Genomic DNA, 22057 nt, shown 5'->3' with positions numbered 1-22057 from the left:
CCCAATTACTGGAGAGACTTTAACGAGATCATTTTAAACTGGGAGGATTTTCTCGCTTGAGATGGTTGCCATTAGACTCCCCATAAAATTTGAAAACTGCTTCTAGCCCTTCTCCTGTGTAGCCGCTGGCATCTTGAGCTTGAGAAGAGAAAGAAACACCTGGGGTTTTTAGTTTTGTTTTTGTTTTTTTTTACAACCATCTTTGTTTCCCAGCAAATATTTTAATTAGAAAACATTCTAGTCTTTCTCAGGCACTTAAAAAAATGTCTGTATGAAAACAGTTGTTTCAAGATCTGGTCCTACTATGTGCAGTAACTGACTTTTTTACCCTCGAGTCCTTTTAGTGCCTGACTTCGGGTCCTCATTTGCAATTTGAGGGTGGAAGTGGGGGGGGTGTGCTTCGACTGTATACATTTATAGTTTTGTAAGCTATAGTAATATAGCATATTTTAGCCATGACTTTAAATACAAGTTATAAAAACTACACTTTTCAGTTGGAAATGACAGTGAAAGCAGGATGTATTTTGAAATGGCACAGAAGTGGAGTTGTCTTATAAACTGCCAAGGAGGCAAACTCCAGCTTGAGGATCTATCTGCTAGAAGTGTGGGCCCTGGTATCCCCGAATCCAGGTCCAAACCTGAATCCAGGTTTATGGCTTAACTCGCTACATGCCATATAGCCCTAGGAGCTAGGGAAATTTATTTAATCTCCCATACGTCAGTTTACCACGAGACCCGAATTCCTCTGCAGGACGGTCCCAGTTGGAGGAGTGAAACAGTATCCTTTTTATCTATTTTACATATGAAACTTTTGTCTAAAGTTTCAATGGAGCAAGGCATTCTGTGACAAAAGGAAAAAAAAAGGAGAAGAAGAAAGAAAAAGTCTAAAATCAGTGCTTTGCAAGCAGAGGTCAACTGTGTCTTATCTTATTAGCCACCACCTCCCAATACAACACCTGGTACTTTTATCGAATAAATGAGTGAATCACAAATAAATTCTTAATAGTTTCATGATCCAGCACTTTCCCAGGGAATTTTACCATGCTTTAGAGATTCTGTAAACTTCTGACAAATGGTAACCTTCTGATTATTCCAATAATGTAATAACATTTATTATGCTATTGATTCTCTCATACTTAAACAGTAAATTGAGCTTAATTTATGGCAGTCCAGAGAGATGCCCTAAATGTTTTGAGTTGTTTTATTCTCTGGACAAAATGACTATAGTGAGTTTTTACCAATTTGCTGCAGAGTATTTATGTCAAAATAATATTTTGGTTATTAGTGATCATATATATATTATATACATCACACATATACATACATATATAATCACATATTTGTATATATACATATATAAGCAAAATAGTTTTGTTTCAGATTTTCAGTGAAAAATATGCATCGAATTAAATTAAAATTTGTCATCCTAATAATTATAATTTGATTAATTAATCAAGAGATTATCAGTTAGCAATTGAGAAATAACAGCATAAAGTTCTGGATTATAGCAGCATAAAGTTCTAAACAGATAAAAATGAATCCTGTGTTAAATACTAAGGGGCAGAATTTGAAATCATAATAATTTTTAATTGATAAAATGATTCCATATTATCCCTATACTCTCAAATTATCAAATATTTTATATATATACACACACACACATAATTTGATAATATGGGTTTCGTATTTTTCTATTCTTCCTCATGGGAGGATTTATCTGTATATTGTCTGTCTCTCCTCCTAGACCTTAAAAATGGCATGTTCAGTTCCTCAAATCAGAAAGCTGGGAATTTGACACAACATTGTAAACTGACTATAACTCAATAAAAAAAAATGTTAAAAAAAAAAAAAAAAGAAAGAAAGAAAGAAAGCTAGGTACCATTGTCGACATCTTTCTTTTAACTTCAACCCCTCAAGAAGTCATTTTGGCTTTTACCTCCAGCATATCCCTCTGCTTTCCCGTTTACGCCAAATCCAGTGTCATAATTGTATAAAGCCATCATCATTTTTTCCCTCAATTACTATAGTAGCCTTCTAATTGGTCTCTCCACTTCAGTTCTTACTTCCATCTTCGTTTCATTCACAGAGCCGCTAAAATGAATATTTAAATATGGTAATTCCATCTTTACTTAAAAACCACTCAAGTAGCTTCCCATGGGAATTAGAATAAAAGCTGACCCTTTATCAGGACTGCTGTGCACTGTGAATCTGGCCACCCCACCCCCACCCCCCCGCCCTCGCCAACCTCCTGGTGCACCGCTTGACAACCTGTCCCACGAAGCCGAGTCTCACTCTTTTTAAGTTTTTTCTTCAACCTGGATTACTTCCCCTGCCTGCAGTGCACTTCCCTAGGCTGAGCTCTACTCACTTTTCAGGCTTCAGTTTAACTGTTATTTAAATTGGGTTCCTCATTAGTTTCTCACACAGCACCCTGTCCTTTTCCTTCATGGCATGATTCATGATTGTAGTTGTGTATTTACACGTGTTTATTTGGATATTGTCTCTCTACTCCCCATATCTTACACACCACGAACGTAGCACTCGTGTTGACTTTAGCTCCGCTTCACGTGTAGCACCTCGTATTCAGAAGGTGTACTGTCAGCATTTAGGCCCTGAATGCCCTCTATGTCTTGGGCATTGTTCTAGGTACCAGGTATATAAATGGATAAAAACAAACTTCTTCTCGTGGAGTTGACATTTGAATACAAAAAGCCAGACAGTAAAGAGATAAGTATATTCCTTTGATCAAGGACTGTCTCAGAGAAAGGCACTAAATAGAAAGTTGGATTTTATAAAAGAAAGAACGCGTGTCTCTCTTGCCCCAGTCAGGGTCCCATACCTCTGATCGCCTCATTCTGTCTGTGTTTTTTTAACCCTGCCAGGCTACTCCTGAATGTGACTTTTGCTCTGGCACTTACAAACCCTCCTCAATGGCATTCTTTGTCCTCCTTTCCATTTGTACTGGCAGCTGAGAAATTTGGCAATTCCTTACACAGTGACTAATAGCAATACTTCTTTGCAGATGTAATGCACCATATAAATGGCAAGTCCTGTACAAACACTAAATAATTAGTCTTCGTAATAACCCCGGCAAGACAGAGTGTAAAATTCTCTGTTTTGTGTGGAAATAACTGAGCCACTGTGACTGTATCTATTAAAATTACAGCATAGTAGAGGGATATGTGTGGTAACTCTGAAATACCTGACTACTGCTTTTTGTCTCCTAAATAAACATTATCTACAAATAATAAATACCCTTCAAATGGTGTTTTACAAATGCCACATTTTTCATTCATAAATCCATTTAGTGTAAAATGCAAACATCTAGTTAGCTACTGATATCTTGAAGTGAGAACATAATGATTTTAGCAACCTGATGAACTTCAGCAGTACATTTTTTATGATCGCTGTGATTTCAAGTCTTCTGAATGTTAACCATTTAAATGTTGGGCCTTATGGATGTATTCCTTTCTCCCGAATGCATTACGGTTTTTAACTTAAATCTAGTACACCAACCTTACCTCCCCTTTGTCTTGATGACTCGGTGCCAGTTTAATAAACACGAGGGCTGTAGTAGCTCACGTGATTCCTCTAGTGAAACAATAAAACCAGGAAACACTGACTGCAGATGGCCATGAGGGCTTTTCCTAGGAAGTGTCATTATGCTGTCCATGTTTCTGCTAAATGGGGCTGTGGGTTAAGCTCGGACCCAACCTGGAAGTAATTCTCATCATTAAAAGAGCAAGGATGCAGTGCCCCCTCTTCTGCAGCTCAGAGGAACACAGAGGTGCACAACCTTGTTTAAGCCTGTTCCTCCATCATATGTTGTTTAAAATAAAGACTAAATAAATGGCTATAATTACTTTCATTTGGGTAATAACTTCTCTTTTGCAGTGCTCTGTATTCATTGCTAGTTAAGACTGAGTGACGTTTGACCTCCATCCATTCTATAGTACTATTTCAGCATGTACAATTTTTGAACAAAAATGTACTGCTTTCCTAGGATAGAGCGTAGAGGTTTGTGAGTCTTCAAAAGCTAAGTAGCTGAGAAAAATAAATGCTTTTACCAGCATATTTTCTTCCAGGATCTTAACCAAAGCATAATTTAAGGTTTAAAAATAAAACTGCATGGTACAAAAAAACACAAGTAGCAGATTACATAATTATTAAGAACATTCATAGATATATTCAGTGTCAAATTAAAAAAAATAAATATGTACCCTTTAGGAAAGAATTATGATGAAATCATAACTTTATACAGAACTGATGTGTGCATGTATCATTATAAAATTCAAATGCCTTAGCTTTAGAATATGATGCCATCGGATAGGTAATACTTCAGGAAATATTTTATACATTATCATTTTAGTTTTTTTTTTCAGTTGGTTAAAATATCTTTCTGTACATCCAACCTTTTTGTTGGAATGCTTTTAAACGTTTGGAATTGTGATTTTATTTTAAGAAATATTAAGGAGTTTTGAAAACATTTGTAGCCCAGATAATGCTTTACTCTTCTGGGTCATGCAGTAAGCATAACACCTAGGAATGCAAATAGTTATAAATGCCTTTGTGATATACTTTCTTAGCTAGCGCCCAAAGCATCTATCTTAACACAAAAGAGCTTGCAGTAAACCCTGCTGTACTACCATTTCCTGACAAGGTGAAGATTAACATTGTTTCTTAACACACCTGCCGTTTATGTGAACTGTGGCAAGAAAAATACAAACGTTACAGCATAGATGCCAGGCTCAAAGTATGTGCTCAGTACTGATGCATTAAATGAAAGAACGATAGCTATTTTAAAATTAAATAGCAGTTACTTATGCTAGCCTGTAAGTGGCCGTTTGGATAGAGGACTAGAAGTACCACACAAGTGAGCAATGTAGTCTTTACTCAAAGTTAAAAGACCAGGTAAGTGATCAGTGATTTTGAAAGCCATTGAAGTGGTACATTGTAACAGAGTCAGGCTGCCTCTGAGCATCCATAAAATTATTGTCTTTGGGAAGATACTTCCTCATTTACTTTCTCTTCAACTATTGTTAAGGGTTTCATTCCTTTTTTTACACCCACGTCAACAACTTACTACTGTTTGCTGCAAAGTTTCATTGACAAAGTAGTCTTTTTAAGCAGGAAAAAAAAAAAAATTCCCAGTACTGCGTATTATCTTCATCTGTTTTCCCCAAGATATGCATTTCTAATTAAAATGCCCATATTTAATTAAAATGTTTATTACTATGCAGCTTCTTCAGTCACTTTGTTGTTGAAATAAAAGAAGAATCGTTAAAACCATGACGTATGTAATCTGAATAATGAACTCTAATTCTCAGTATGCCACTGAAAATGGGTAGTGGCCTCTTCCAAATATGGAAAAAAATCTGAGAAAATACAAGAATGCAGAATATATTCAATGACAGCTATTTGAGTGTCAAAAGAGTAATTTCTCATTTCACTTCTGTTCTAATGGAAAGAGGCTGAAATGTTCATTATACCATACTAACTGTATTTAGAATTGTGTACACAGTGTTAATATCAGATAAGTGGGCAAGTTGATGGAAATGTGTCCTTGGTGGACTGGAGATCTGCAATCTAGGTCTGCTTCTAAATCGTTACAAATTCCTCATTCATAAAATTAAACTAATAAAGTCACATTATCATAGCCTTGTTATGAGAATTAAATGAGTGGATACTCGCCGTGGTTCCATGCACAGTAACTGTTCAATAAACATCGTACATTGCTAGCATTATTATTATACTGTTAACAGTATCATCATTATTGTTTATGTGATATGCTCTTCTCCCCCTGAGGAACCTTGGGCTGTTAATTTCTAAAAGAAAAAATTTGGGTCACACATCTCTTAGGTCCCTAACTACACCGAGATTCTGTGATTCATAAACCCGGAGTATTATATTTCACAGATGTTCACCACATGATTAGGAACAAAATTAAGTTTAGGAACATTTGAGACTTCCCAAAATTGGGTAGTCATGAGACTGCAGTGCATTGATTACAATCACTGGTAAGTCAAACCTGCAATAATGGAGTGGATTTGTTGGAAATACAATAGATTAGATAGGGAAAGTACATTTTACAGTAAAATGGTGACATGGTGAAAAATTTTTTAAGATCACTGCCTTGGAATTCAGGACACCAATATTTTCTTCTGCTCCATTTCTGACGAGTAACACAGGCTAGTGACAAAGTTGGGGCTCAGTTGCCTCTATTTGTGGGATGAATTGAATGTTGTCAAAGACCCCTGCCTGTTCTATAATTCTGTGTTTCATTTAGTTCTAAAATTTTCCACAATGCTCTTAAAGAGAGTGTTACAAATTTTAAGATCTCCAGAATACTTGAAATGATGTCTGTTTAACTTATTTTTTCACTTTGTGCCCTGTCTTTCAACATCACCCAAATAGGTGCAAAGTCACCACCGAATTTTAGCATCCTTTTCTGAAAATGTGTTTACTTGTTCTACGAACTGTATTAAAATTGATGTCTGGCTTTTCAGAAAGACAGATGATTATATGTTTTGTTTTGTTTTCAAGGATACACTTTAGTTAACCATTTTTTTAGACAAAACCTTCCAGGAGATTCAAAGATTCAATGAAGCTTGTATTTTTTTTTCTAATTTACCAGAATGAAAAAAAGTGAAAAGCAGTTGAACCAAATTATATGTACCAACCTGTAAACATAAAACAATTACATAAACATGGAAGAAATACATAAGGATGAACTGTGGTTTACCAGCTTTTTAGATGATATCTACTTGAATACGTTATAAAAGTTATTTGTTCTCTTTCAAATTAACATTAAATCTTATTTTCAAAAGTTCCATATTTTAAAATTTCACACAATTTAAATCAAGAAACATTTGAAAATGTACACTTTGATTAATAGAGATTTAGAGAAGAAAAGGAGAGATTTTTTTTTTGGAGGCTCTGTGTTTGATAATACTTATAAATACCATTGGTTTTTCTGCCAAGATGCTGCCAAGCATTTGAATTCAATTTTTATTTTAATTACTTAAATACACACATGAATTAAGAAAATTGGATACTTTAAAAGTTCATATCATTTTATAATGTGATACATATTATTTTTTCCCCAAAAGGAAATGTTCAGGACAAATGTAAGAAGAAAAGTTGCTTTTATAGAAGAGAGAAAAAAAAACTTAAATTCATAACTTTATGAAGGGTTGCCTGTAGCCATAGGCAATGCTAGAGTTTTATGCTTTACAGCTGCAAAAATAATTACATGAGCATTATCTAAGCAACAATCTCTAATGGATTACATTTTGTTAGCTTTTCATTATATACTGTAAAAATCCAAATAACATAGTAAATGGGAAAAAAATCCTTGATTTATCTGACTTAGACCTTTGATATTTTTGAAAGACATTTTTTTATTCATTGGTTTATTTGAGATCTGATCTCAATTTGTAAATAAGATCTAGTGTTACCAAGTTGGTTTTTAGCTCACCAAGCAGAAAAATTGTACAAATTATTTATATTTATTTGAAAAGTTTGCATGTTTCAAAGGTATTAGAAATGTTCAAAGGTATAATCGTAGATTAATAATCTGATCCAGCAAAAGCACATGCTGTTTGTTAAGGTCAGTTTGTCTGCTTTTTCTATAAACCTTATATTTCATTTGCTGTACGTTCTTAACACTTGATAGTAATGTAAGTTCATTAATAGTGGAAGTCTTCATACTCTTATTTTATAATGTGCTAACAGTAGCTGCAGTTTTCACTTCAACAAAGTTTATCTTTGTGTCTATGCATTTTATTAATAAATAGTGTATGTATTGAAGTTAGACTTGCCACAGTGTGGTCTGATCGTATTTCCTCTTCTTTTTCCTTATAGTGTTCTTTCCAAAGCTGAGGACACAAGCCTCCTCTTTGAAGTGGTATTTTCCAAGTATTAACGTAGTCATATTGTGCCCAAGTTGTCTTAATATATAGATTAAAAAACCGGGTTGTTTGAGTGTGTATTAAGGCTTACTCAGATCTGTGCACACACTTAGTTGGCACAGAGGAAGGAAAAGTAGAGAACTACAAGAGAAAAAGGACAGGATTTTGTAAGCCTCTAAGCCTTTTTGAGGTTTTGAAACGAAAATTTAAGGGTGACTTTTGAAATCATAAGTTTTTTACATTGCAGTACTTCATCCGTGAAAGTATTTTTAAATGCCATTGAAATGGAAAGACATCCGTCCAGGACAAAATTGTAGTATCAAATACTCAATTCAGTAGATTTTAAATGATACATAATATTTGTCACTGCAAATCTGTGTACTTAACATACCAATGAACATTTTAAGTGTCAAAATAGATTACTAAAGTTGTTCACCTTTGATTACACACTGGAGGAGGGTGGGGTGGGCGGAAGGTAACTAACACTTTTAGACTTTGTTTTGAAGTATGTACCTCCATGCCTGCTTTGGAAACAGGTATTTAGTAAAGTAATCAAGATTACCCATCTTGTGAACAACGGAGCTGTGATTGAAGACTAACTGATGCCAAATAATTTGTGATTTCTTGATGTTATCAGGATACTGAAGACAATTATACAATATCAACTATTTTTGAAATACATGAAATACATGTTTGGTTTATTTTCCGCATTTTATCTCATAGTCACAAAGTCAGTATTACCTTAGTATCTGCTGATCCGAATGTGTCAACATTAGTTGAGATTACAGTAATGAATGGTTAGGTTTGAGGATTAAATGAAATGATATAAAACCCCCCAAATCCACAAAAAACAAAATGTATAGAACACACGAACAACATAATTGGTAGCAATGCTGTCATCATCATTGGTGCCTTTTAACACTGTCCCTCACTCAGTGATCATGGAAAAATAAGACAGTATTTTGGATTCAGTCACTTTACAAATATGTCTAAAGGTTTTATAATGCGCAGTTAAATTATAATGATTATATACATAGCAGTTTGAAATATCTCTAAAATAGCTCTCAATCAAATGCATGTTTGGAAGTATAGTTTTTACTTTCAGTACTTTTGTCTGTATGTCTGTGTAATTCATCTAATAAAAGAAGCATCATCCCAACTTGTCATGTAAATAAAAGGAGGGTTCAAGTATGTTCATTAGCTCATGGATGAGAAAATGTAAGCAATAGGCAGAGAAGAAATGTGAGTGAGGGGGCAAGCCAAACGCCAACAGTGAGGACGCTACGCGGCAAAATGCACTTGCTCACTGGCCTATGAAGAATATCAAATTATCCCTGTTGTGTGCTTACAGCCAGATATCATTATTAAATCGCATATGTCTGTAAGTAGATACAGATTGTCCAAGATGTATTGAGATAGCTATTAGCAGTAGTTTACTGTAATAAATGTCTCTTCTGCTGAAGTTCAGAGATAAGGACTGTGTATGTCACAAGCGAGTGTAATGATTTAATCTTGCTCCCACAGTACTACGAGATGACTTCAGACAAAATCCTTCCGATGTCATGGTGGCCGTGGGGGAGCCGGCGGTGATGGAATGCCAGCCTCCGCGAGGCCATCCTGAGCCCACCATTTCGTGGAAGAAAGATGGCTCTTCACTGGATGATAAAGATGAAAGAATAACTGTGAGTATTTAATTCAGCAGTGGGGACCATTTATAAATCTAACTGTGTACATCTTCACCAAAGAAAAAGAGAAAAGTGAGTCGGTGCTTTTAAAGACAGGGTTGCATTATCTCCCATTTTTCACATCTTCTTTGAAAATAAATACATTTCAATTCTCCCTGTGTTGACATATACCTAAGTGAGGAAGGTGCATGTTGGTTAGGTTACAATTTAGTAAGAGAAAACTATAATTTCTATATTGATGTCTTAGAGTTAACACATCTATGCTTGACATAATTATTCTTATCACTCTGGGCTTATCACACTTCCAGGTGTGACAGCAAAAAAATTATAAATAAAATTCAGTAACAGAGTATATTTCCAGAAGACTGTCTAAATCACTTCAGAATTTTTCTCTGTCCTTTTGAAATTGCTTATCTGTTCTACAAGAGTTCAAAATTTCTGAAAAATCAAATCTCATTCTGAATGATGGTTAATGAGGGATTCACCTCATTCCAAAATAAAATAGTGTGATGAGATTATTGGATTTCAGAGCCCTGAAAGTAGAGAAGTGCACGATCTGTAGTACGAAATGATATGTTTTCTTCTTGGCAGCAGCGATTCTGAGACCTCTTTGCCTTTTCTGTCTCGTGCGGCGTTTACTGAAGTACCTGAATAACCGAGCTCTCATTGGTTCTGTGATTGTACAACACCCCCCTTTACTGTTTTCTTTGTTCTGCACATACTCTCTATCTACTGTGAATTTATTGGCCAAGATTTAAAGTTTCTCAGGAGAATATGTAAGGAAAAGGTCACTGCTAAAGTTGCAGAAGAACAAAGTTATAACACAGACCACATAATCCTAATAAATGCTTGCTTGTTTCTGAAAAACCAGTCATCAGATTAGCATGAAAATTAAATAGTGAAGAAAAAAAAAAAAAACAGAAGGGTGTGGTGGACAAGGTTTTAGAGACCTTGAAAGAAAATCAAACATTTTTCCTGCACTGATCTGAATTAGAATGAGTCTCTCAAAGAATTTTTTTTTAATTCTAGAAATTGGGTTGAGAAGGACCTAGCTCTGCTTTAAAGAGATGCTGAAAGCCACATAGCAAAGTGAACTAAATACGGAAACATTGATTTTTGGAAATACTCAAGAGCACAGGGGAACAGACTCTAGGATCAAATGTTTCTCTTGTTAGTGATAACAGATTCCTTTTAGATTTATGCACAATTAAGACGATAGTTTTTTCCCTTTAAAAACATATGTTAAGTCATTTGATGACCATTATCTGTAATTGCCATTTCCTTGCCCTAATAATTCAGACTCATTGAAACCATTATTATCTACCTCCTCCCTCTTGTCTTTCCTGATTACCTATTTGTTTTTAATACATGATAAATTTTTAAATTAATGATATGTTTTTAATTAATCATAAAATTCTCAGCATTGGAGGTGCAGCATTAAACAGAAAACAGTGAGTGCCCTTCTGGAGTTTATATTCTGCAATTAAGTATGCAGATAAACCAAAATAGATAGTATAACACATAGTATGTTAGACTATAGTGAATCCTTTAAAAAAATAAAGTAATGAAGGAGTAGACAATTAATTAGAATTGGGGTAGAATTTCAAGTTTAAATAGAATGACCAGAAATGCTTCATGTAAAGACATGAAAAAATTGAGGGAGGGGACTAGATAGGTTACTTAGGTAAAGAATATTCTAGGGAGACGAAACAGTAAGTTCAAGGACCCTAAAGCAGGGTCTCTCACACTGAAAATAAAGGCAGAATGGTCAGTGTGCGTTGAGCAGAGTGAACAAAGGGGAGATCTGTAGCGATAGCATCAGAGTGACCACTGGCCAGACTGTGTAGGACCTTATAGACCTTGTAAACTGTTTTTTCTTCTAAGCAAGGTGTAAAGCATCAGAGATTTCTCAACAGGATCCCCCACTCTCTGGAGTCCACAGTGAAGGGTGGTAATGGCAGATGTGGGGAGACCAATGGGAGCTTTTGCAGTTATCCAGGCAAAAGGGAAATGGTGGTTTGGACTCATCTCTTCAGAGGGAGATAGAGAGAAGAGGTTATATTCTGGATCTGCTGGGAAGCACTAGCCAACAGAATTTGCTAACAGATTGGGTGTGGCTTGTGAAAAAAGAGGAGTGAAGGATTACCTTAATCAATTGGTCTGAGCAACTGAAAAGGTAGAGACACCATGAACAGTGATACCATTAATTGTAGAAAGAGTAGATGTGGGGTGGAAAGTATCAGGAGCTCAGTTTTAGACACTGTAATTTTGAAATTCTTATTAGATATCCACGTATAAATGTCAAATAGGCAGTTGGAAACATGAGTCAGAAATTCAGAGTTGAGTTTGAGGCTGGAGAACAATTTGAGTTGTGGTAGCCATAACAAGTACTCATTACTGTGCAGGCCTGCCCTCCCTCTGGGCAGATGAAAGGCTGCTTCCCAGCTCCCTTGCTACAGGGCAGACCCATTCGGGCTAGTTCAGCCTCATAAGCTATGGGTGAAAATTAAAGACATTAAATACTAGCGAGCGAGCCTCCAGTGCTCTCTGTCCCAAGGAAGACTCATGTTCCAGGTAGTGCGGCCACAACGCCGAGGACACCCGAAGAGCCTGGGTCCCTGAGTTACGTGTTGCAGACCTTTCTACCCGACACCTCTGTCTTCCCATGGTGGACATGTAGAATGAATGAGAAATAGATCTTTTGTTATATTAAGGCATGGAGAATTTCTTACTGCAGGCTGACGTAGCCTATCCTGATGAATGTGGGGGTCATTGCATGTGCATATTATTTAAAACCAGGAGACTGAAATCACCAAGAGGGTGATTATTCATAGAAAGGAAAAGAGGTCCAATGTTTAGCTCTCAGGGAGAAGAGGCAGAAAGAGCAGTGAAGACTGAAAAGGGAGCAGACAGTGAGAAAGGAGGAAAAGTCGAAGGGCAGCCAAGTGAGGACCGTTTTAAGGAGGTGGCAGTGACTAAGTCAGCTGCAGCTGGTAAATCAAGTAATGTCAGGATTGAGACTTGACCATTGGATTTGACAACTTGGTGGTCAGTCATTAATGACCTTGACAAGCAGTTTCAGTGGACTAGGAAGGTTAAAACTCACTGAACTTGTTCGAGAGAAATCAGAAAGACTGAAATCAGACACATTGGAATTACATAGACAATTCTTTTTACATTGCATCTAATACAGTAGTTAAAAAATAAAAGTGATTGTAGTCTCACATTTTGAAAAGTCTCCATTAATCCTAAAGGTTTTGTTTTGTGTGTATGCGCATATGTGTCTCTGTGCATTTTTTTGTGACATTAACAGTTTAAAACTGCTACGGTAAATTTGATTTTTAAAAAATTCTTCGAACTTCCTGTTATATCATATGTTGAATTAGAAGAACTGTTATGGTTTATACCAAAGTGTTTAATTTATTATAGGATTTCCACTTACCTTTTGCTGTCCAGAAGGTGCTGTCCTGTAAATAAAGGACCAATTCCCCTACACATTAGTAGTTTAGAGTCAATACAAGAACTACCTCTGATGAGGAATCAAACAATTTTAAGTTGCAGTAACCTACAACTATGAAATGCAGGATGTTAATGTATAAATAATTTTAAAATCCTTTAAATTCTGCCAAAATGGTGATCCACAATAGTGTTCCATATGCTAACAAGTTGTAACATCTGAAACTTCTACTATTTCTAAGACCATCTGTGTGTTTTGTGTAAATTATGACTGTTAAACTGATAAAACACTAGAGGTAAAAAGCACATTTATACATGCAGGGAAATGAATAGATTAAAAATCAGCAGTTTGGGTTCAAAATTACTGTTCTTACTTAGATCATAATTGTTTTTCTTTGATTTTCTTCCTTTAGGCAAAACGAAAATGGAGTAATTAAAACAAACACTTAAAACAGAAACAGAATGCCTGATGTTACTTCTGGTTCCTTTTTTTTTTAATTGAAAGGAAATTCTTAAGAGATGTTGGTTATTAGATATTTTATGTGATTCTTCTTTCCTAAGCTTTGTTTTCAAATGATTGTTTTCATTTCTATTGTTAACATACTTTGCCAAATGTGTTGAGTACAGACGAGCAGGAGATTAAAGCACATAACATCTTTATGAAAGGCAAGTGAAGACTGCATGGTTATTGCTACATTTTCGGTTATAGGAATTCCTAGAGTTCTTTAATGTGGTAGTTTTCTTTGTTGAAAAGTTAAAGTACGACTCTCCCAGCTGTGAGAACAAAGCCACACCCTACAAAAAGGGAAATATGTAATTGAATTGTAGCTGCACCTGTATTTTTTGATGCTCTTAAGTCATTTCTTTTTGCATGGACCTGTGTCTGAGCCAAATTTTAGATCTATGATGATTATAAACCAGAAAAAGATAAATAGCATTTTCTTCTTTTCCTACCTGAGAGGAAACGCTCTTAGAACTCTTTGACACGTGTTTCTTAGGCCTTACATGATGTTTGTTGTCTCCAGGGTTCTTTCTTTCTTTTCTTTTTTCTAAACCTGAGTGTTTATATTTAGAATGAGAAATAGAAGTAGTTTAACTGGCGGGCTGGATTAAATAAGTTTACTTCATGTGTCTGAGACTTAGTCATAACCATCATTATTAATAAATGAAGTTTTCTCATAGAGATAGATCAGAGAACCAAAGATTTCTTTTTGATATAGACTGACATTCAGGTGTACTTTACAAAAAGTGATTTATTTTACTACATTTTGGAAATATTGTATTTAAATTCAAGATAATTTTTTAAGGGTGAAAAACTGTTAGAATGTTAAGATTGGGGAAATATTAATATCAAATATTGGGAAAAAATTTGAGTTCAATCAAAAAGCTAAAATTGCCCTGGGATTAAGGAAAAAGATAAATACAGTTGAAAGTACATATCACAAGTAATTTCCTAGATTACAAAAGAGCTTAATTATGTGTAAAGATTGTCAGTTATAGTATTATGTTGAACAGAAGCTAACAAGTAGACCCAAGAAAGCCCAAGAAAAATTTAAGTATGATTTTAGTTTTCTGAATAGAGTGAATCATATTTTGTAAAGAGAGAAGAGAAATTTACTGATGCCAAAACATTGTGAAGGGGTATTAAACTTACTTAAAAATTTGCCATTTATTTTGTATTTGTTGACCTGACTACTTTTAATATTGTTACCTTAGTCAGAAAGTTAAGTGTATTATAAATCAGCCTAGTTTTGGGGGTCACACAATTACACAGTGCCTGAGGCATCAGCTTTCCATATCTTTTTATTGGTTCTCTATGAAATGAAGCTACCTTCTGGTGGTAGCTACAGGAATTGCAGGCATAAAGACAAGGAAATGGGCCATCTCTCATAGAAGTTATCTTATAAATAAAACTTATTTAATTCATTTATGAGCATGGGAACAAATGTATTCGTAAGTTAAAATATTAATGTATCCAGTAGTACCTGGGTGGTAACTAATGAGACAAGATCAACTACATGTTTACTTCAACATATGATTAATTAAGATAGCAAATTGATACCATTATTTTAACAAAAGGAAATGATAGCTGCATATATTTGCATATGAGATCTGATGATTTATGACTAGGAATTAAATCTTTTGATTTGGATTCAAAATTAATATTTATAGGAACAACAGTAAATTCTCAATACATGGAACATAGTAAATATGCAATAAATATTTATGGAAGGTTACAGCTCTTCTGCTTAAGTCTATCATGAAAACAAATTGAAAAAAATTTTTTTCAATCTGAAATTTTTCAAACAAATGTGTCAAGTTTTGGAAATGGTTATTGTAGGAACACCAACAATTTACTAATCTACCATAGTAATAACAATAGCTACTGTGTATTGAGCACCTGCCATGTGCCAGATACTATATATTATCTCATTTAATCTCCTTTAAAACTCAGTGAGTAAGTTATTTTCTTTCCATTATAGCATGCTTATACCTGTCCATTCAGTCTTCTGGAGAAGAGGAGGAGGAGGAGGAGGATAAGGATGATAGTAAACACTTACTGTAGCACTTACTATGTGCCAGGCCCTATTCTAGACCCTTTACATATATTGACCCATTTTATCCTGACAACAGCCCTGTCACATAAATACTAAAATGTCATTGACTCAGTGTTTAACTCCAAATTGGCTGTGGGGACATCTGCTTTTTGTTTACTGATAACATTTTCTATAGGTTCTATAGATTTTGCTGTGTATATAAGGACTCTGATTTGCTATCAATGCCAAATTTCATCTCAGAGTGGCAGAAACTCTTAGTTCCCACCGTGAAATACTGTCTTTAAGTTTGTGAGGGTCTGGAGAGATGAGTTTGCACAGTGGAGGTTACCATGGTCTTGAAACTAAGCTTGGTACATTTGAGAATCAGCCCATATTATGTCCAGTAATAAAAATTGTAACGTAGCAAAGGCCTACAAAATTTGAAGTTTAGTAGTTTCACAAAAGATGGCACAGAAATGGTCAAGTTTGACAAAAGGTTATTGTTCAACCAAAGGTTATAGTTCAGATAAACTAAAATTATTTATTCTGGACGCTAGAGGTCTAACCTCAAAAGATACTAGGAGATTATTGAAAGAAGATAATAAATGGCCGTTCACTATTTGGCATTTAGGGAAAGAAGGATTTATATTAAAAGAGAATGAATCAGAGAATGATTCAACTGAATGTACTTTATAGTTAACTGTCCAAATTGCAGATTAGCTAGGTTCTAATATCATCAGCTATACACATGTTAAAAGTCATTGCTGAAAAATTAAACAACTGTAAGAAATTATATAAACAAATAGGAAATTAAGTGAAAGAAAATACTGATGTAGTAGTTTGCAATTTTGTATAAATAGAATAAAATATTGTAAAAACTAACATAGTAACAATACAGTGTAAATGGTAAGATCTGTCTGGACTCAATTCCAAAATTCCAGAGGAAGTTTCTTCAAATAATCTTTGACTGTCATTTATCCTGAATTATTTCATTTTAGTATTTAAAAGAAGAATTTAAAAGACATTCATCTTTTCATGTTTGAAATTCTTAGCTTTTAAGCTAAAATTTAGGGATGAATAATACATGCTTTTTCCATCCTCTTTGAATGTGGCTTTGTGACATAAACATTTTTGAGTGACTTGTATTATTCTTTGAAATAAGCTATGCCTTGAATTTTTTATTCTTTTTCCTATCTGTCCTCAGTGCAACATGCTACAGATATTCTGTGTCTTACAGGGTTTTTTGTTACTTAATTGAAAAAATAATTCGGATTATGAGGAAATACTTTTTATTAAAAGTTATTTATTTTCATCAAAGCCTTACTCCAGCCAGAAACCATTTTATTGTCAATTTCATATGCTTATCACATAACTGTATTAAGAGTTAATTCATTCCCTTTGAAAATGTGTGAAAAATTTCACAGCATTTATGTGTTTTAACATGATGAGCACAGGGTATTTAGTATCCTTTTCTTAAGGTTTTTACTTAGATGGGATAATCAACCATCTTGGTTTACAGGAGACTGTCCTGGTGTTAGCACTGAAAATCTATAGTCGCAGGGGAAAAAAAAAACTCTCACTGCTGGGAAAACTGGTATAGCTGGTCACCCTAAGACTAGCTAGTTTAAAGGAATTGATTTATATATAAATAAGAAATCACATTCATACAAGGTCAAGTAAAATATAGTTTAAAGAGAAAAGTTGTATGTATATTATTCCTTTCATAAGCAAATCAAAGATCTAAAAATCATTAATAAAGTTAGGAGAAGAATTAAGTTATACATAAAAAATTATTTAACACTTCCCATTCCCCATGCTGAGAGGTATGATCGTCTGAATGCAATATGTCATCGTTCTTTTTCCAATCCTTTTCTGCTTCCTCTGTGTCTTTGTAGGTTTCTTTGATTTCCCTTGTTGGTGTGATATTTTGGTAAAAAGCAGCTGACTCACATCCCATCCAAATCCCCAGTGTCCTCCAGATCCTTCATAAATTTGGCATTCAGCCCTCTCCTTGCCAATTGCTTCCTTTCCCCCCAATTCCCACATGTCTCCTTCCTCAGCCATCTGCTCCTCCTCCCTTCCTTCGATCGGTGCTTTCCTCTGGTCTTCCAGCTTCTTTCATTGTTCACTGTCTGTTGCTTCCTTTTCCCCTTTGCTCCCCTGCAGGAAATCAGCATGCTTAATGAAGCTGATGTCATAGGGCCCCTTTTCCCTGAGAAGTTAAGTTTGTGTTCCTGCAAAATGAATATGTAGTTCAGTTGTGTGGAAGTCAGAGGAAACTGGCGTATTGAATGAGAACTTTTTTCCCTGTCCATCTTACATAAAGTCTTCCACATTGTATATTTTAGCTTTTTTAAAGAATAAAAATTATATTCATGATTTAAATATAAGTTAATCAAAATATACATCTATAATATGAATCATGGGACTGAAGAAGTGAGTTAAAAAGTAAATTTATGCCCTATTACACTTACTTTTCAAATCTATTAATTGAAACACAGTGGGCTAGTAAAATTAAAGATAGTTTTTATACATTATAAGATCACGTTATAACTTCAGGTTTTAAGACTTACTAAATGCATGAATTTATGGGCATTTATCTCTACAGATTTCATTGTTTCCATCAGAGAAATGAATTGCCTCATAATACCTGTATCGGTTTACAGTGTCTTGAGAACTCAATGAGAAAATACAGGTTAGATGCTGTTTTAAATGGTGACGTCTCTATCATGTTAGTAATCGGTATTCTGGTTATTATTGTTGCCGGTATACCTGCCTAAAATGGAAACCTTGATGGAAAAGGAAAATGGGAAACTGTGTGACCGCAGTTTCAGCTTTTCTGAATAAACAAGACCACATATGTATATTACAATAGAGTCAGCATTTTTTGGCTCATCTAAATTTCTATTTACATATGATTCACAACTGTAAGAAAATCAATTTCTACAGAATCACTACGATTATTTCCTGTAGGTGACTATTATGAGTAAGTAAAGTTTTTAGACTAATACTGATATTAAGAAACTAATTTGAATCCTGCACACACCCTTATTGTGAAATGCAGTCATCAACTGGGGATTCCACAGGAGAATTAAGCCCTGATGCCCTGCGGCATCCACGATGTGTAATATGGTGACTTTCCCCGTGTGCATCTAGAACAGTTCTAGTTACAGACAGTTCTTAGGGGAACTGGGAAATGCTGTGATTCAGATGAGGTATGCCAGTTGAGAGAGGCTGTTTCATCTTCCTAAGGAACATCCTGAACCTTTCCCAAAACTCATAAGTCTATTTAAATAATTACACATGCTCAGCATGTTTGGGTGCTGAAACTAGGAAAAAGAAAGCCAGGCATTTAAGACCTACCTGCGAAGTCCAAGTACTCTTGTGAGAGGATTGCAATAAACTAAGGGCTTCTCAATTCTAGTGCACAGATTAGTTTAGATGATAACATTCATCATAAACATAATTCTAGTGAGTATTTATTTGGGTGTTGCTCTAGCTTTCCATTACATGTGTGTTAGATGTGCATTTAAAAGCTTGGGTACCAGGAGTTTGCAGTACCAAACTATGAGAGTCTTTGCTTATTCTGTTCCCTCTGCCTGGAATGTTTTGACACCTACACCCTCTTGGTTTGACTCACTCATTTTTAAGTTTCACCTTAAAGGCAACTTCTTCTGAGGAGCCTTCTGCAAAACCCTACTCTACACTTCCACGCTAGGTTTATCTTCCTGTTGTCTATTCCCTTTCCTTTTGCTAAGTGTCTCTCTTTTAATCTGTTGCAAATCATTAGTTATATATTACTCATCTAATATGCATAATGTCTTATGTATATTACATAAGGGCCAGCTGTATTCCCTGTGTCTGTCTAATGGTTGGAGCTCACTACATATTTCTTGGGGAAATATTAAATGAATGAAATATAAATCAGAATAATGTCTTCCAGCATACCTAGCACTGAAAAGTTGCTGTTTTGAACATACCTGATATTATTTCCATATGCACTTATATATTCATTTTCTTATTCCCCTATAAATTGGGAAGGAGGTATCATCCACACCATTTTCCTAAAGTATGTATTTTCGTTGGCTTAACAGTAAGAGAAGGAGGAGCTATTACCCAGGTTAATTATGTGAGTAAATATAGTTCTCTAAGTGTGACTTACAGGTATTCACAGAATCTTAGAGATGGAGCTGATTTGAGAGATTGTAAATGGGCAAGCCCTTTCACTTATTGTTTTAATTGAAGTACAGTCAGTTACAATGTGTCCATTTCTGGCACATAGAAATGCCCAGTCATGCATATATATATACATATATTCGTTTTTATATTCTTTTAAGAAGAAAAGGGAAGGCAGGGGAGTTGATTTTCCCTGAGTCATCTACTGGATCTGTGTTGTGAGTCAGAAGTAAGACCCAGACCACTCAATGCCTGGTCTGATTTTTCCCATGACAAACTAATCAAATCTTCTCAACACTTAAATTTGATTAAGATGTTTCCTAACAAAAAATCCATAAGTAAAAGTGTTTTGCTCAATACATTTCATGCAATTTTGCTACTTGTTTCGAGTCCTAAATTCTATTTCTTATCTTAGTACCAGTTATGGAAGATATTATTTTCAATGATTTCCATGCTTATTTATCTATTAGGTACAAACACGGTCTTGTGTCAATTTGATTAATAATTCTGTACACATTTTTGCTTTACCAAGTATGTTGTTAGGAAGATATCTAAATTCATCTTAAGTGATTGAGTCTTAGAGTTTTCCTCTGGATCATATCCAAAAATAAAAATAAATTACAGTCATTTAAACAGCAAGTTAAACTTAATTTATGGCCATCTTGGGAAAGCCTCTGATGTCTGAAGCTCCTTTTTGAAATTGCATTAATAACTAGACCTTGGTCAAATCCTTTAATTGTTGAAAATATTCCATGAGTATTTATTAGGGTCATAATGAGAATCAAACCAGAGTAGTGATAGTATTTTGAGGACTCACAGTAACAAGCCTCATTGTAAGATGTTATTGTAAGTACTTTTCTCTTGATTTCCCATTAGTGTTCATTCTGCATCGATATTAATAATTTGGAGAGGTGAGAGACCAGAGACTTTTAACTGCAGAATGAAAAAGAACTCTTTTGAATTATTTAGTGGATAAAACAAAAATAATACTAATAAAATACTGGAGTATATCCTGTTTTTATCAGATTTTTTAGGTATACATCAAATATGTGAGTCTCCTTTGTGACATACACTTTTAGGGGCTCTGTAGTCTACATGCCCATATTCATCTGGGTTTCTTGAGACACCTAGTTGTAATTCCTAATAAAATCCTTAAAAATCCATGTAAAATGACTCAAGTACTACAGAGAGGGGGCAAGTACATTTGGATGCAGAGATAAGGTGGCAGAGGCTAAGGAGGGCCAGATGAAATATTTTCTAGTTTAGCAAATAATCTTTGGTGACTTCAGGAAACAATATACTCTAAGATTTCAAAGTTTCCTCTAAGAAGTGTAATGAACTTCCATATGAGTCAAAGTCCCAACTCCCAATGTATGTGAAAAATCAGAATACTCTTGAACAGTTTTGGTGTCGTATAATGTTGATTTTTTTTTTTTAAATCCTGCTTTGTGCTGCATATTGATTGTCAATACTCTTTTAAATCTCTTGAGATGATTCTCACCTTCTGAATTTTTTGTTTCCAAGTAGGCTTTCTCAACAACAGTTCTGAATAATTTTTCCTAGATCGAGTCCCACCCAAAATGTTAGTTTCAGCCAAAGCGACATTCGAAGACATAGAGGAGTACCTAGTAGATCTGCCTAGCCGCCTTCAGTATGGAATTCCACCAACTTCTGGAATTCCCTGGGTCAAACCCTGATGTGATGCTCGCTGCTGCTCAGCAGCCGTGACCCCTGGTCCAGGTAGATCTTCCAGAAAGCAGAAAGTGTCTCAGAAATTTGAGTAATTAGCTTTAAAAAGTTATAGCTCATAACTCGATGTCATTATCAATACAGTCTACCACCAGAAGTGTTATAACGCTACAGAACGAACACCCATGGTCAGAGACAGAGCCCGCAGAAGGAATTTCAAACTAGCCTGATGCCCTAACTTAGATAGCTGACTTACGAACGTTGTTGTCCCCTGGTAACGCACGCTCACTCAAGCAGCTGTGTTTCTTCACTTTCCAAGCACTTTGATATATTTGATCAAGCCATTACATTTCTCCAAATAACCAAGGACTAGTGGAATTTTACTACTGTCTGGGAGCACTTTGTTTAATTATAGGTTAAAGTAGTTTGCCAAATTAAAGGTACAATCTTTTGTGGTTTCAAGGATGCTGTTCTAACCAGTTTATTTTATTTTCAGTGTTCTATTAATCACAGATGAAATGTTTCTCTAAAGATATAGTTTTAACATTTATCTTAAAACGTTGCTTATAAATCTTGCCTATATATCAGAATACTTCTAGGTAAA

The 22057-nt window shown here is 34.9% G+C and overlaps 1 protein-coding gene across 7 annotated transcripts in view; it reads left to right on the top strand.

Moving 5' to 3' along the window:
• Window positions 1–22057, top strand: part of ROBO1 (roundabout guidance receptor 1) — a 1017320-nt gene that overhangs the window by 875858 nt on the left and 119405 nt on the right. For all 7 annotated transcript variants that reach the window (XM_074361428.1, XM_074361430.1, XM_074361424.1 and 4 more), the window contains one exon: window positions 9435–9592. In XM_074361428.1, the coding sequence (XP_074217529.1) occupies window positions 9435–9592 (158 nt within the window). The remainder of the gene's footprint in view (window positions 1–9434; window positions 9593–22057) is intronic.

The sequence above is a fragment of the Camelus bactrianus genome, chromosome 1 (genome assembly GCF_048773025.1).
Source record: "Camelus bactrianus isolate YW-2024 breed Bactrian camel chromosome 1, ASM4877302v1, whole genome shotgun sequence".
Classification (NCBI taxonomy): domain Eukaryota; kingdom Metazoa; phylum Chordata; class Mammalia; order Artiodactyla; family Camelidae; genus Camelus; species Camelus bactrianus.
Note: the sequence above shows the minus strand (reverse complement) of the source record. Positions and strands in the feature narration are given on the sequence as shown.